We start from the raw sequence: 18,356 nt of genomic DNA, 5'->3' as shown, positions 1-18,356 counted from the left end.
TATAGATTAAAATCATTTTCAGTATTGAGATTAATTAACTGGGCTAACGTAAAATATGCATTATTAGAAATTAGTCATGATCAAGTACTTAATAACCATTTTAATAATATTTCGGTTAAAAAATTTTGGTCGGAAATATACGTTGACAATGAAACAAACTAATATACAGATTTGGCAACAATTGCTTTATTAATATTGTCTATTTTTCCCACTACCGTATATTGCGAAAGATCATTCAGTGTAATGCACTTTATTAAAAAAAAATTTAGAAACCAGCTGACAGACGCAAACTTAGAAGCAGCAATGCGGCTTGTATTGGAAGAAAGGAGTATTGAGCAATTTCCATTTGCATTGTTATTAAATAAATAGATACCAAAATGTTAAAATTTCTTTTATTTTATGAATAAATTGATCCACTTTTTATTATTACATACCTCCTTTACGTTTCATATGGCTTTCGTGTCAGTGGTCATTTTTATCTCTTATCCGATCGTTTTCATACTTTGCCATATTGCTCATTGGTCATCAATACACGTTAATGTATCGTCTGCCATTACGTTGGAGATAAAATATCGTATACGACGCGTTTTAAACACGCGGAAAGTAAATCTCCCTGACGTTTAATAAGCGTTCGTCCCGTATCTTCCAACCTGTTCGCCTTGATATGGCGATATAAGATTTTAATTGTTTAAACGCCTATAATTCACTCTATATTTTATGAAATTTGCTCTATTGGTTCTCGTTATCTCTAATATATAAATATTTATAGTTTTAACTCTCATATGTATATATAAATTTCAAATTTGACGTGTAGCTTATTGAAGGGTAATACACGATATATATTGATTTATGGACAAATGTGTTTTTGTAACTTTAATTTATTTGATTAAATTTGGTGCGGCCACCAGACATTTCCATGGGACCACTATTATCACCTGTGCGGCCACGGTAAAATTTCGCCTGAGAACCACTGGTTTAGAATGAGATGCTTGTTTTTAGGCGAAGCCTTAAATTTTATGAACGCCATCTCAAAGTGAATTCTTAAGTCTTCATCTGGGTCCATCTCTTCATTTAACCAAGTATCCAGGTATTTAAATCTTTTGACTCTGGATAGATCGTGGACAGTCTGTCCTTAACCCTTTGAATGCTGACCAACGCCGAACGGCGTTTTGCCAACAAGTCCATGAGCCTGAAATACGCCGATAAACAAGAAGATTAACTACAAACTTATTAAACAAGAAGATTACTAACCAAGAAATAAACAAGAATACTAACTAAGATGTAAAAGATAAACAAGAATACTAACCGCTAAGCCTTTCCAGGTAGCATTGAAAAGAAATGCATTGAACATAGGTCGTATAATCCGTGTCAATGTTTATAAAGACTGGTTTAAACCACCGGAATTTATGAATTTATAACCATAGCAGAATTTCCTGATGGAAATCCTTAAATGCCGAGTATTTAGATTGTGGCTTGGCATTTAGATTATGGCTTGGCATTTAGATTGTGGCTTGGCATTTAGATTGTGAGCATTACATTTTAACAACAATGAAGATGGAACTAGTTTTGGAAAAATACATTCATTAATAGACTTCTTTTGTTTATTTTATATTGTTGCAATATATATGTATAATATTAGAGTCTGAACACACCTTTACAAAACCTAAAATCCTCGGCGGTAGTTATCTAGGGTTTGTTTGGATTAGCCACAATTTTAATACCTGCTTTCTATTGCATTTCAAAATGATTCTAGTTGGAAATGTTGGCGAAATTTTTAGTGTGGCCGACTTTCAACGGAAAAGACGTCAGCACACAGAGTTAAATAACTAATAAATAATTCTTAATCTGTATAGCACACTCGTCGCGTTGGAGCAATCTATTAGACGAGTGTGCATGATTGACTGAATAAAATAAAATCATTTCACATTACATATACTGGGTATATGCAGGATTTTAGGAAAAGGTCCATAGCAATAATATAATAATCATTAAATAGTAAATCTATGTATTTCATTATAATATATGTATGTATATATGTATATATATATATATGCATTTATAAAACCACAACATTTTCAGGTATCAGCGCACGCTTCTCGTGCCAACCTCCTTCCGAGAGCATTCCAGACAAAACGATATATTACAAGTAACGATGAAACATTCAAAGTTTAACAATATTAATAATTTTTCTGAATAATAAAATGGCACTACAGATATTTTAAATGCATACACACAGTGCCACGTAAAACACCTACTTCCTAATATGATCAGCACCGTTGCCCGTTCGAAGCTTATAAAAATTATTTTATATATATTAATTATTACATTACTTTAGTGATATAAAGTTTTGACAAATCGTGAGCAATAATCGTTAGTCCGAGGCTAGTTGAGATTGTTAATATTTAGTACTTAATAATAAGATATTTTTTAAAATCACATTGAAAATACTCGACTAATTCAATAAAATTCACACCAGCAGCGCCAGATTCACTCTTGACAAATCAAATCTTAAAAGTATCGGAATAAAAATAATACGACATATAAAATACGATTTAAAATTAAGTTACAAAATTCTCACTCATTTCATATCAACTACGAGTTTCAAAATCATAAGCTTTTAAGTACAACTTCTCATTCAATTAACAATTCTGATGTAAATCAGTCTATACAATTTGTTCAGTTTTGTATATTAGTATTGTCGTCACTCATTCCTAGCTCCGTCGACCTTTCAACACCATCAGCCATTTCACTGCTGATTCTTTCAGACTGCGGCGACGGGACGTTCTCATTCTCAATGAGCTGATCTACAGACATACCGGAGGGCGACTCCCGCTCGTCCAGAACTTTCGACATGGTAGTAAGGGACGCAAAATTTTCATTACTTTCACCCGGAGCGTTTTCCGAATACACTGTCTCTTTTACACTATCACCATTCAATGTATCATCAAATGAAATGGTATACGAAAGAGGAACAAATTTAAAATCTTTTTCCGAAACAACATCAAGCTTCCCCGACGCATCTACGTTGACATTTAAATCTGAATTTTCACATATCGGCGAGATAACTTCCTCGATAGGTTCAGTACTGGAAATTTTTGCAATCAATTCTTCACTCGTTTGAGATATATTTACATTTTCAGATTCGTTTACAATATTAACACTTATTTTCTCAGATACGTCGTCACCTCCAGTCAATTGTTTACCGTCAGACACGTCAATATCTTCTGTCAATTGCATTATTCGCAATAATGGCGTTTCATCGACACGCTTAATCGGAGTTGTTATTTTTTGCAATATTGGTGTTTCATCGACATATTTAATCGGACTTGTCGTATTCGGTTCATCAGCTGTGGATGATTCTCCGCATTCCGGTTGTGTGCTGGTGTCGGGTCGGATCTGCGAAGACGACGGTGGACTCGATTCGTCGCTGTTCAAACTAGAGGTATTGTCGTAAACTTCTGGCACATATTTGTAAGGCATTGGCGAGCATCTGTCTCGGACTTTCGCTTGTTGAGCTTTTTCCCTCATCATAAGCATTTGATCCAAGCGGTTTACGGTTTCGTTCAATTCAGTCTCCCAAGCGATGTCGCCGGTTTCACCGCCTTCGACGGGACGAGCGGCCAAGCGACGCACCCGTCGCCTTAGCTCCTCTAATGTACCAGCTTCATCATTCATCTCAGTTTCATTAACATGAGGCTTGCTCCGTAGACCAAGATCATTCCTATATAAACAGTAAAAAAACAACTTAGAATAAAGGTCAAATTTATGAAATTACTTCCTTATGATCATGAGCAATGTACATTATGTACATATATAAGATATATATTTATTTGTCAGGCAGCTATCTCACTCGGTATTGAATTACATAGCCACGGTGTAGCTCACTGGAAGTATTATTGTTTACCAGTAAAGGTCGTGGATTTAAGTCCCAGTCAAATACACTGCTGGAGAGATCTTGGTGATTATTAACACTATGGCGCCCACTGACTCATATTTGTATCATGTAGGGTGCACAACACTTACTGGCCGCTGATACATATGTATATGATTCACGACTGCGCGAATATATTTCTCAGTCCGCTGTTATATATGTATTTTAATCACGTTTTTGTCATAAAACAAAAAGGTGATACATAATTGTATCATCGACCACAAACGATTGACGTAAACGTGATACATAAATATATCAACGGATTGAAACAGTTCGCGCAGTCGTAAATCATATATGTAACAGCGGCCACTAAACGTTGTGCACCCATCATGATACAAATATGAGTCAGGGGCCACCATTGTGTTAAAACACAGGTCGACCATCTCCTGCTAAAATTTTCCGATTTATCTAGCTTAATTGTTGTAACGGATCCAATAAATCGTTATCCTCCCCACAGTTTCTCACAAATATCGAATTTGTTGATTCTTATAAATATGCTACCTATACATATACTTTGTAAAAATGTATTTCTCGCAAATTTGTTGTATATCAAAGTTTGACCGTAGATGTCTCGATTATATTCTATTGAAATTATTAGTAAACTTATGTGCAAAAAATAATCGAACCATATGTATCGGCTTGGGATAATTCCTGTCATGGCATCAATCGATTGAAATGTATGTAATGAAAGGATAAAAAAAATATTTGGAAGTAGTTTTGTAAAACAGGTCCAAATTACACACGGGTGATAGCATTTTATATTTTAGGAGAATTTTAAAATTCAATGTAAAAATTGCATCATAAACAAGAGCCGGATATTTAGATTTATTAAATCATACGACACAATAGAACCAAATCGTGACAGAGTAATACGTACATTTCCAGTTCAAGTGAGTAATCAGTGTAGTTTTCCGCTCCGACGCCGGGTTCTCGAGGCCCTACAGGATATTCTCCGACACTGTCGTCATACATATCCCTGCGCTTCATATGGATTTCTTCCGAGATTGCCTCCAACATTTTCAACGACTGAGAATATCTGAATTTAGCCTTGGAAATTAAGTCTTGCAAATATTCAATGCGTTCCTTTTGAGTGGCGAGCTGCTCTTGGCACAACTGCTTCTCGTCGAAATACGGCCTCGACTTCAACACATACTTCCGAAGTTGATCTTCCAATTGTTGCAACTAAAAATTCATACGATTTTTTTTTACTAACACTAAAAAACCATTCAATACTTTTTATTTAAAAACAAGCGTTCAATACCCTAGTTTCAGCCGTGTTAAAAAGTTGAGCCCGCTTATGATGCTCTCGACCACTATCAGACTTTTGATTTTCAGCATCCATTACCTAGCACAAAACACATACGTATAAATAGAGTCAACGAGAGAATTGATTATCTTTTTAATGAGAAGTTCACCTTGATTGTAGCATGATTGAGCATCTCTTGCCACGCGCTATCGAATTGCCACTCGTGTTGATTACTTTTGAAACGCTGCTCGGCTAATGCGACAGTTTCTTTAGCGGCGGCGTGAATTTCTACAAAATTCAACATAATAAATCAATAAAAACACGAAGCAAACTTACTAAAATCAGATTTATTCGCTAAATATTAACCACTAGCGCGTTGATATGCAACGGCTGCTCTCTGGCAAGCGGCACGAGCATCCTGAGCTGCTGTTAAACCCTCGTGATAAGGCCTGGCTCTGTCCACACTAGTGCCGAGACGTTGAGCCAAACCTTTGAGTCGCCGTGTCGCTTCATTTAAAAGCATCCGAAAAGTTGTATTCGCCTCCTATATCAAGATACAAATAAGGTCATACGAAATGCATCTTAGAGAATAATGCATCGACAAACCCATACAAGTGTCATAATCCTATTTATAGACCGTGTACGTTATTCATAACGAACGTAAGCAAAAGTGAGACCTTGCACGTCAATTTCTATCTAATAATTCAGACAATAGAATCATGTGATGTTGATTTATTTAAAGACATACCTCAAGTTCTAGTTCCAATTTATTGATTTCAGCCGTTTCCGTATTGAGTTTCTCCAGTTCGAGCTGAAAATATACAAAAAAAATAAATCACATGTAGTAAAAAACATCAATGCTATTATATAATACGTCCATCAAAGCAAAGAATATATATAAAGTTATTACAGTGATAATCCGTACTGGATAAAACATTAAAAATGGTTGTGGCTATTTGCAGGTACTATGTATATCTGCGACAGGCGCAAAGCCGTCTGCGCATGCGCACTTATAATCCGATTATAATTTCTTACATTTATTGTATGTATGCTAGACTTGATTGAATTAATAATATTAACTAATTTGGATTATATTTTTTACTCTACGTCACTTTACGAGTTCGAACTAAATTTTAAGAGGTTTAAAACAAAATTTTAGCAGTAAACACGCTGACAGTGACAGTTCACGCGCATGCGCAGAAAGCTTTGCGCCTGTCGCAGATATAGTACCTGCAAATAGCCAATAATTCGCAGACGTAATACCTGCAAATAGCCAATAATTTGCAGATATAATACCTGCAAATAGCCACAACCTTAAAAAATACATCGAGTAAAAATTAAACAACGACCATAACAAAGGAAACAAACTCTACAGTGTATTTCTTTGTTCAACTGAAAACACTACTATTTGATTCAACTCGGAGATAAATCCGACAACTGCAAACCTAACTTTAAACACATTGACGGGATGTGCTGATAAATTCCAACATTCCAACAGCTCGCATATGTATGTATATCACAAAAGAGATAAAACTCGAAAACGTTTCAAATTACTATTTTACATAACAATACATTATAATACTAAATAAAACAGCATCATTAAGACTCTCACAAACCAGTATGTACACCTCACGACACCTCGGCAACGTTTTAAGATCCATCTAGCCCACTTTCAATTCCGAATACACGTTTAACCTCAACCCGATCAATAAAATAATGCCGAAAACAAATAATAAATAATATAAAAAAAAAGGAAAACCACCAACCCGATATATTATATCTCAAATCAGCGAAATCGCACCGAGATAAGATACAGAATAACCCTAACACATTTATAATACAAGTCAATTAACAAGATAATAAATCGAAATTCCGATATATATATATATATATATATATATATATATTAGTACAAAGCTTAAAATACACATTATACATATATCATAAGGAATGTCAATACGATGCGGTGATTAAAAGTGAGCTCATTTCGCTCACACTTTCAACCCCTCTCTACAACACCACCCACTAGTATTACAGTAGACTATTACACTACACCGACATGTGGATATCGATCACGAGGCTAAAAATCAAACATACAATAAATGTTTGTATATTATTAATATACAAAAAATTGAGAAGTAAGGCACGCATCAAATATATAATATAACATATGTGATTACACTTTATCAAACACTGTAAGCAGATTGTTTCCTGTGGCCGGTTACACACACACACATACACACAGAGATACACAACAGACAGACACAACGTTACTATGCAAAATGTTAATACTCACATGAATTTATCACCTCGTAGCAGATGAATAAATTCCGACGTGGACGAGCGCAGACGCATTTTGAACGCTTCAGTTCCATCATATTTCGTTTTCATAACGCTCAAATTATAAACACATCTTTGATTATATCTTATATATATTAAATATGTACATTATAATGAGAGAAAAAACAAAGATGTTGATCGCAGGAGCGCGTCGTTGATACGTTCACTCGTGAGATCATCATTTTTATACAGAAAATCTTACCGTCTATTTATCTATCGTCCGCGTCGTCGATATATAACAATACTTCGTGATAATCTAATATATAATTTCGAAAGAGACTTTGTATGTATGTAAGGTTTGTTGGGAGCATCGAAAACAAATCAATGTTTCTATGACGACGATTCGATATGATTCGATTCAAATAAATTTAATCAAAAAACAAATGAATATTTAATATTAGATTCGCCATGCTTAAGCTGTTTATATTACAAATACCGGGCGAAGCCAGGTAAAAAAACTAGTCTAATATATAATTTCGAAAGAAACTTTGAATGTAAAGTTTGTTGGGAGCATCGAAAACAAATCAATGTTTCTACGACGACGATTCGATATGATTCGATTCAAATAAATTAAATAAAAAAACAAATGAATATTTATTACTAGATTCGCCATTTTTAAGCTGTTTATATTACAAATACTGGGCGAAGCCGGGTAAAACAACTAGTCTAATATATAATTTCGAAATAGACTTTGTATGTATGTTAAGTTTGTTGGGAGCATCGAAAACAAATCAAAGTTTCTACAACGACGATTCGATATGATTCGATTCAAATAAATTTAATAAAAAAACAAATGAATATTTATTACTAGATTCGCCATTTTTAAGCTGTTTATATTACAAATACTGGGCGAAGCCGGGTAAAACAACTAGTCTAATATATAATTTCGAAATAGACTCCGTATGTAAAGCTTGTTGGGAGCATGGAAAACAAATCAAAGTTTCCACAACAACGATATCGATATATGGTTGCATATTATTTTTTTTCGATTCAAATAAATGTAATAAAAAAAACAAATGAATATTTACGATTTAAATTCGCCATGTTTAAGCTGTTTATATTACAAATACTGGGCGAAGCCAGGTAAAAACACTAGTAATAAAATAAAATCAAAAAAAAAAAAACCATACAATTTCTAAATTAAAGATTGTTGTACTTATTTTTATTTAAAATAAATTTGCAAGACAATTTTACAAAAATAATATTCCATAAATATTATATTATATTTCAACAACTACATACATACATACATTCGAGACAAGCGGTGTGTGTACGTTTGAGAAATGCCGAGATTTGATTTTTGCAAATTTTGCATAAGAGTTGGCGCACGCACATCATTACATACGTCGAATTACAAACCCCTTGCGTTATTACACAGCCGTGACGCTGTGCCCAACTGTGAATTGAATCAACTCTATTTTAACTCGTTAGAACAAATTGAAGAATACACACATTCACCTTCAGAGTTCAAACAGTGAGGTTAAATAATGACTGCCTTAAACGAGCGTCGAAATAAAGAATCAGCCGAGGAATGTTAATGGACGACCACCGTAAAGTAGCATACGATAAGTATAAGTGCTCGTTGCCAAGTAGCTAAAACTTACATGTAAATTAATCATAAAATTATACAATTATTAAGAGTTTGTATGTGCGAAAAGCATGCGAGAACAACAACTATGTTTTGTTCGTAGTTTCATATATGTAAACAAGTTTCGACACACCAATAAAATAGAACAAATCATATGATTCAGATTTAAAACAATATTTAATGTGTGACAAATGACGCAACGTATATATATGTGTCATAATAATAAGTAGACTTGGTCAAAGTTTACAAATATACGTTTCACCGATCGTCCCAGATATGCAAACAATCAAGACAACAACAGTATATTACAATAGTGATAATGAATTCGATTCTTTTTAGTTTGGAAATTGCATTAAAAAAAATTGATAAGAGAGATTCAAGTGAAATAATTCCTTAAAATGTATATATAGTAATAATTATATAAAAAATTATGGCATCGCATATGAACTAAAGTTGAACGTATCTCTTAATATACATACATATTTACAACATATGAATCTCATCCATATATTTTACATTATTTGAATTAAAATTATACACCAAATTGATTTGTATATAAAGCTATAATATTGCAAACAAAAAAAAATTAAAATAATCACTGGATAATTAATTTCTCTTTTGAAGACTATATAAAACCTTTCGCATACGTAAAATATACATAACAAACTAAATGGTAACTAATAAATTATTCGATTGAATTGAAATATATGAGCCGTTACACTTGAAAGTGGCGAAAGATCAATTTTCAGTTCCAAAAACACCACTTCTGTTCGACTTAATTCACAAATTGTTGTCACTTCTTTTAATTCGACATGTACAGAATCTGGGAAAAGCAGAATAAACATATTACAGGCCACCAGTATTTTTTTTAAATATTGTTATCCACTTAATAGCCACGCGTTTGTGATAGCGATTCGATTATTTTATTATATGAAGGGCTCGGGGCAAGATAGTGTCAACCATCATTCTGATCCAAATTTTTCTGAATATGCCATCTATGTAACTTAAACATTTTACATAGGATGGCATATTCAGGAAAATTTGGATCAAAATGATGGTTAACACTATCTTGCCCCGAGCCCTTCATATGTGCTCACTGACGACCCTTAACACTACCTCTTGAATATATGACAAACTAACGAAAAATATTGACCGTTTTCAATTTCATTAGTATCACAGGATATTTTTAGATGTCACTGCAAAGAAACCAAAATCAATTTCAAGTCATAGCCTTAAATACGAAGGAGCGCTCACCGGTGCGCTTATGACGATGAAGTGGTTAAACGCAAATCATTATATTTAAATGTTTTGCAAGATATTTCTCGACATGAAGAAAAGTGGACTAATACCATTGTCAAATATAACGGCTCATATGCATAGATTAGACATTATGTCTTATCGTAATCCCTAGACATAATGTCAAATCTATAATTTCCATTTTACATTTCTTTTTTTTATTATGAAATATGTTTACATTATACATTCTGTAGTTGATACAATCTCGAAATTTCTCAAAAAAAAAAAAAATGTGAAAGCTATAAAAATTTTAAAACATCAACACATCGATAAAAATAAGAAGATTAAATAATAATATATAAATTTTTTTTTTTTGATAAACACAATAATACATACAATATTATTTCGAATGAGAAGAAAACTAAACACATAATAATAATAATTAAAATAAAATAAAATTTCAACGTCGTCGTCGTCGGAATCATTTGATCAACAAATACATACATAGTAATAAAATACCCGATGTTTTTAGAAAATATTTATGGTGTAAATTGTGGACATTTATTAGTGTACAGGCACATCGTAATCAGCGGGAGAAAAAACCCCCTTCAGCTCGCGATAAGGTTTCCTTACGTCGTCGCACGGCCGCCCACCAATCCCCGTACGTACTATTATACATAACCAATTTACACAATTCAAAACCACACGCCGAGCGGCGCCGTGCGACCATTTAAAGCACATTAAAAATACTCAATAAAATTGATAACTGGTAACCCGAGTGCCCACGACTAAAACTAACCCGCCTAAGACTTTGTTCATCAATTGGAATCAACTAAACTAGAAATATGCAACGGGACCGGACAAAATACATGCAATCGAACGCATCAAACATTCGAACGAAAAAAAAAAACACCATACATTACAAACAAAGCGGCCCATTAATCGGCCGCAAAACTTCAACTCCGTTTCAAATTTTGTCCAGCCCCGCTATATCAATACACAATATATAAACAAATACTTTTCAAACAGTACACGGCTAACGTGGTGGCCGTCGATACGAAATCGAAACGTGAATTTCATCGAAAAACAAGAAAAAAAAACCTCTAACAGTATATAAGCGCGTGTCAAAAATATCGATCCGTAGAGACTTTTCGCACCACATTAGCAATATACACTCTATACAAAAATATTATACATGTCAACAATTCGTTCGTGAAAGGCAGTATTGCAATAATCAACTTCTTTTTTCAATTTTGTCGTCGCGAAAGCGAGATTCGGACGGGTCCATTCAACAAGTAGATAAGCTATGGCGAGAGGCGACTGGTGCTGAAAGTGCTGATAGTTTCAAATTGCATACATAATAAAAAAGCACACTGATTCGGTACATTTTAAATTTAGCTGAGATAACGCCAACGGAATCCCAAACCGAGAGCGTATTATAAACTTTGAAATTTTTATCTCCTTACCGTGTGTATACATATTATGTTGCGATACAAAATTAGGCCCACAACATGTTCCAAAAGATTAAGACCCTTTCATATACACATTAAAATATAACAACGAGTTAACGAGTGCATATTACATTTCACTGAGCTACTGTATTTGCTATTACGCATTTGATTCAATGTTTATAATACACCTTCGAGCAGTCCAACGTATGACGAGTGTAATAATTACTAATGCGTAATACACCTATCATGCAGTTTGATTACAATCTGTAGTACACGTATTACAAGTCGTAGTACACATTAGAATGTATTTGTACACACATGTATGGAGGATTACAAAATTACATACTCGTATGTATCTGATCTACACATTTTTTCTAAAATTCATTGCGTTAACGAGTGCATATTACATTTCACTAAGCTACTTTGCATCAAACTCTTCTATTACACATTCGATTCAATGTTTATAATACGCCTTCGGAGCATTTGGATGTATGACGAGCGTAATTACAATGTGTAATACAACTAGCATACAGTTTGTTTACATTGGATGTTTACAAAATGTATACTACGCACTCGTATGTACGTGATCTACACCTTTTTTCTAAATTCATTCCGTTAACAAGCTCATATTACATACACTAGAATGTGCATCAAACTTTCTATTTAGAATTCGATTCAAAGTTTATAATACACCGTCAAGCAGTCCAACGAGTGTAATTACATTGTGTAACACAGCTATCATACAGTTTGATTACAATACGTAGTACACACTTTTGCTCAGAATGTAAGTATTACAAGTCGTATTACAAATATATGAAAGCTTACAAATTGTATACTATGCACTCGTATGTACGTGATCTACAACACCTTTTTTTCTAAATTCATTGCGCTAACGAGTGCATATATGCATCAAACTTTGCTATCAAGAATTTGATTCAAAGTCAATAATAGACTTTCGAGCAGTTGAATGTGTAATACGGCTACCATACAATTTGATTACAATCTGTAGTACACTATTACAAGTTGTATTACACACTAGAATGTAACTGTTCGTTGGTATGTACATACTGCAATTACACATGTATGGAGGCTTATGTATATTACGAACTGCAATTACACACATGTTACGAGTTACATTACAGACTGTAATCATACACGTGATTGGAATTCCTTTCGTTACCTTGTTTCCAACGGCCCAAATCAGACTTTCACGACAATATAGAAACATTTGTGTATAAAATAAGAATGTACAACAAGAAACAAAACATAAAAACGAAACAAAGACGAGGCCAGTCAGTTGTGCATTAGACAGGAGACGGGCTGATGTTGCTTACAGTGTTTGAAAAGTTGCCTTACATTAAAATTCGCAATGTAAATTTTGGATACGTACCACATATCGGCGCGCTTGTCGTACTACACGGCTACGTTAAACTACGGGGAGGTGGTGTAACAGACCAAGGGGTACTATAGAAAAATTTCAGACAAAAAAAAAGTACAAAAACAAAGAAAGAACAGGCGTCAGAGCCTAATGCACCCCTGCTTTGACCCCGTCCGATATTTCCGATGATCATCGCACTACATAAATATATATTCACACAATCACTTTTGGATTTGAATCAATCTCATTCACCGTCACATATGTACTTGCCCGACACGAACCTTCGCTTGACGAGCGACAAACGATAACCGGCACCGACGAGTTCGAACTCCACGCCCGAGAGCGTAGCACCCTCGCAGTTGAACTGAGACGTTATCGTGGCCCTCGACGACGGCCCCGCATCCAAGTCCGCATGAGCTCTCAAAGAGCCCACGCCGTGGTTGTCCGAGTGTTGCGACAGCTCGGTGAACTTCCAAATCAAACCGGACATATCCCCGCCGGTCTGACAACTCGGCCTCGACTGCACCTTTTGCATGTCCCCATTCATCGGCACGGATATCGACAAGTTCAATAGCGGCGAAGGCGAGCTCATCGCATGCGAATTGTACTTAAAGTCTATCTTCAAATCGGTGTGGGTCGGCTCGCACTTCCAATACGCCACCAATTGGAACGGACACGACGAAGCCCCGTACTTGGGTTTGATCTGATACTTCAATATGTCGACGTTGAAATAAGCGGCGCCCGGATTCCTCTCCGATTGTCTTTTCAGCAGTGATGTGAGTGCGCTCATATTGAACTCCAATATCGTGTGGTCCCGATTCAAAGCTCGGTTGATGTTGACTAATTTCTCGTTCGGAGTTATGTTTTCTAGTTTCAGTGTGTTTTTTAAGCGTACGCATAATTTCGCCGGATTGGGATTGTTCGCTAGGACGCCGACGATGCCGGTCGGAAACGAGAGCATCATATCGCCAGACATTCTCACTTGGCATTTGGACTCGTCCGTGCCTCTGAAATACGAATGGATGATTTCGTGGAAGGCTACGGCCAGCGGTATCGTGTCGGCCATTCCTATAGTAAGCGGAGACGGCCCTCGAGACGTCGCCGTTACACCGGCCGTCCGGAATTCTCCAGTCTCGGAGCGCCGCGATGGCGGTCTCGGTATTGCAATATTCACCGCAGACGGTGTGACTACTCGTTTTTCGTTAATCGTTTGGCTCAAATCTCCCACTTCCGAGAATAGATCTCCGACGTCGGCCGATGACATGGGCGTAGGACTTTCTAAAAAGGCTCCTTGCGAGTTTTGAAGTGGAGCGTAAGGATTGCCGATGGTGCCTAGAGGGGATGCTGGATTGCTTCCGGTCGGACTTTGGAATAGATTCAAACCCAATAAGTCGCTGCTCGGCTTTGCCAAGTTCGCGTTAGAGCCTCGTCTCGTGGTGCCCGTAGGAAATAAGGATAGATTCTCTACGGTTGCTAGTAATTCATCGACGCTTGCTGATATCGGAGCGGCGCCGTTATTCAACGGTTTAATTTCGACGTGAATCTTTTGCTCTCGTTCATCGTCCGAATCGGAATCCGACGTGCTATATATACTGCCCTTATCGTCTTTCGGTCTGATACAATATCCGTCTTCGTCCACTTCCGGCGATTGTATCGATTCTAAATCTTTAGATACGGCCTCCTCTTCCTTCTCTTCGAGGTCGGATTTGTCTTCGATAGTGCCAGCGGTCACTTCACCGATTTCTTCCTTCTTCTTTTTAGACTTTTTAAGTTTCGCTTTGGTGCGTTTGCTACGTAAAAACCATCTGGATTCCCTCAACGGATTCCGACCCATTTGAGACTCGTCTACAACTTTCTCGGTAGCTTGAGGAGCAGCGGCACCCGACTGAGTCCCGCTCGGACTAGACGGAGCCGAGCACGGCGCTGCCCCATCCAGACTCCCACTGGGCTCATCCTTACTTTGAAAATTAGGCGTGAACAGATTCAACAGCGACGTAGTGCGCCTCGAAGTCTTCGTAGCGAACGACGGTTCCTTCTTAGCCAACTTCAAAATAATAGCATTATTCTTATGAGCACCGTTCGTAACAGCCGAAATCTGATCACTCTCCGATATGGAATTATTCGCAGAGGCCGACTTGATAGATTGAGCACTCAAATCGGCAACAGACGGCTTTTCTAAAGCATTGTACTTCTCAACGACAAACTGTTCTAAGAGCCGATCGACAGTCATTTCTAAACATTGATGTTTAAAATCGACATGAACCTGCCCGACTAAGTCATGATTGTTTTGTATCAATTCTATGTAAGTGCCGATGAATTGCTTCATCTGTTTGAGATGAGCCTCCTCGACGTCTTGGAAATGTTTACAAGTGAGCGACATTTTGCGTTCAAACTCCTGCTTAACTATGGAATACTTGTCGGCGAGGAGTTTATAGTCTTCGTGTAATTTTTTTAATTTCGATTCGGCCTTTTCGATGTCCTTCGTCGAAGCGTTGTCCTTTCGGAGTTTTTCCAATTCGAGCGCTTTGGCCGTGTACGTGTCCTTTGCCTTCTGCAGGGACTGCTTGGTGTTTTGCATTATCAGTACGACTTCGAGAGTGCTCGATTCCGAGTCCTTGACGGATTTGTGCTTTTTGTGCAAGTCGTCTGCGTATCTAGAGACGTCCTTGACGAGCTCGCTCACTTTGTGGAACATGTGTTGGTGTAGGGTGGAGAGCTTTTCAGCCGAGCTGCGGAAGACGGCCCAGACGGGAGCAAAGGTCCCTTGCATGCAATTGCCCGCCGCTTGCTTGGCCAGTTTGGCGAGCAGCTTGCAGTTGGTCTCCTCGATTGTGGACCTCTCGCGGAGGAAGTCGGAGAACTCCTTGCTGGCGTTGAGGCCGAACTTCATGTTCTGGTAGAGGATGTCGTAGCCGACGTTCTCGGTGGAGAAGCACTCGGCGAAAGTGCGCGACATGATGGGGTAGTAGTGGTGATTATGGTGGTGGTGGTGGTGTGGTGTGATGTGGTGTGGAGAGGGGCTACGCTGGCCGAGTACTGACCTGGATGCGAGGGTCGAGCTCCTCGTCCGCCATGATCCGCTACGGTCTACGCTACGGCGTAGAGGGGTGCTGTTGGTGGGGTGGGGGGGTGGTAGAGTAGGGCGTGTCGGTGGGGCTGCGACTCCGTAGCCCGTAGCCCGTAGCCCGTAGCCCGTCACCGACTCACCGACTCACCGACTCAGCGACTCAGCGACTCACCGCCAGCCGCGACAACGGCTCGTTTCTCGCTACGGTCGCTTGAGCTGATGTCGCTGTCGCTGTCGCCGTTGTAAGCCCGTCGCCTCATACGCCCACTCTGCAATGCTTTGTTCAGCGAGTTCAGTCATTCTCCTGTGGGGAATGATCGCGAACCATTAAGATTTGACCGATTTAAGGCTGGCCGCGCACTAGGCAGCCAAAATATTGAGCAGCCAGTTTCGGCAGCCAGAGTCGACGGCCAGTAGTCACCTTTCCGTCAAGCGTAGAAGAAATAATTCTTTACCTCTTGTTTCGTAAGAAACGCAAAGCAAAGAGAAGATTTTGGATTCATTCATTAAAAAAAAACAGCGTTTCCAGAATTGAATGGAGAAAGATGGATTGAGATAGCAAATGGTTTTAATAAAAATGCAAATTTTCCCAATTGCATTGGGTGCCATCGATGGTAAACATATATGTAAGATTAATAAAACCAAGCTTTCCTCACACTTTGTATTTGTGATTTCCTACCATCTTCGTCTTTTCACATCTCGATCACTATATTCTTCTGAAGACATATCCCATATTGCCTTACGATTTAATCCTGTAGGAATCTCGTCATCGTCATCGTCATCGAAACATTCGAGAATATTCCGCAACAACAAACTACATTCCCGAAAACCAGACGTCGCACACCTGCAGTCATTATATTAAACTCAGGCGGAACGGCGCCAAATCCAACTCAAGCGGAACGATGCCAAAATCCTTCGAGAATGATCCACCCTTCACACTCGAGCGGAACGAAACCCAGACGACACACACCTGCAGTCATTATATTAAACTCAAGCGGAACGCCCCTACCAGTCGAGTGGAACCAAAACGGTCGAAACACGCCGCCACCATTAAAATACATCGAGCGGAACGGCGCCAATCGTTCCAGAAAATTCTACCCCTCGACAAAAGTGCATTCCTCTCTTACGCATCAACAAACCACCACCATCGATCAGGTGATTCCAGAAACACTATAAAAGGAGGTACAACCCAAACAACGCCAGTCGACCCACAGCAGCAAGCGTCGACATACAGCTCCTGACCAGCCACCACTACACTACGCGGACTTGGAAGATCAACCAGCCGGACGAGCCAGCAACACACTGCCGTATCCAGAGACCTTCCGAACATAGCCGAACAACGAGCCAGCAACACACTGCCGCATTCAGAGACCTTCTGAACATAGCTGAATGCCGAGCCAGCGACACTCTACCATATCCAGAGACCGCTGAACGACATACTTTTACCAACAATTAACCATACTTGTGTATACGTGTTACTACCAAATAAATACCATATTCAACATATAGCTGTATTAATACCGAACACAGACGAACCTGTCTATAATACATGGCGGACTGGTGGTGAAGAAGACCTTCACAACAAGACTAGATCCCCATAATCCGTTAACAGATATCCGTTACAGATAATCCTTGAAAGGTCACACAGTCTCTGGGATTCTATTCGCTATCCGCGGCGTAAAACTTCTGGCTGCTACGTCAAGTGCGCGGAGACTGAAGGCAGCCACATACTAGCCACATACATTCTACCTTGCAGGCTCTGGCTGCGTGCAGCCAGCTGACTGCCGTGCAATCGTACGCGATCTATTGGCTGCCGCAGCCAGGAATTCTTGGCTGCCTAGTGCGCGGGCTCCAATGAACCACCGTATGTTAGATTGGCTGTGGCAGCCTGGCTGCCTAGTGCGCGGCCAGTCTAAGTTATCAGCACTGCATATATGCATTATTCACGCACACACACTCATTCGTGATTTGGCGTTCGACGTTCGACCACGCTCGACTCAAGGACGGATCCAGGATTTTTTCTAAGGGGGGCGATAAAAAAAAATGTGACAAACACCTTTTCGCACTGAAATGGCTCTCGGGTATCCAGGTGTACTCCAGAAACACGTTGTTAGGTAAA

At 38.2% G+C, this 18,356-nt stretch overlaps 3 protein-coding genes across 3 annotated transcripts in view; 1 reads left to right on the top strand and 2 right to left on the bottom strand.

Moving 5' to 3' along the window:
• Positions 1-18,356, top strand: part of LOC143914659 (uncharacterized) — a 198,483-nt gene that overhangs the window by 36,903 nt on the left and 143,224 nt on the right. The window lies entirely within an intron of this gene.
• LOC143914193 (SH3 domain-binding protein 5 homolog) lies at positions 1,992-16,487 on the bottom strand. Its single transcript, XM_077434304.1, has 7 exons — positions 16,212-16,487; positions 5,926-5,988; positions 5,544-5,721; positions 5,347-5,465; positions 5,193-5,276; positions 4,809-5,113; positions 1,992-3,721 (listed from the first exon to the last, which is right to left on the bottom strand). Exons 1-7 carry the CDS (start codon positions 16,242-16,244, stop codon positions 2,677-2,679), a joined length of 1,827 nt encoding a protein of 608 aa, XP_077290430.1. The 5' UTR covers positions 16,245-16,487; the 3' UTR covers positions 1,992-2,676.
• Positions 10,723-17,736, bottom strand: LOC143914191 (F-BAR domain only protein 2). The gene has a single exon (XM_077434303.1). The coding sequence runs from the start codon at positions 16,124-16,126 to the stop codon at positions 13,415-13,417; it is 2,712 nt and encodes a 903-aa protein (XP_077290429.1). The 5' UTR covers positions 16,127-17,736; the 3' UTR covers positions 10,723-13,414.

Source organism: Arctopsyche grandis, chromosome 7 (assembly GCF_051622035.1).
Source record: "Arctopsyche grandis isolate Sample6627 chromosome 7, ASM5162203v2, whole genome shotgun sequence".
Classification (NCBI taxonomy): domain Eukaryota; kingdom Metazoa; phylum Arthropoda; class Insecta; order Trichoptera; family Hydropsychidae; genus Arctopsyche; species Arctopsyche grandis.
Note: the sequence above shows the minus strand (reverse complement) of the source record. Positions and strands in the feature narration are given on the sequence as shown.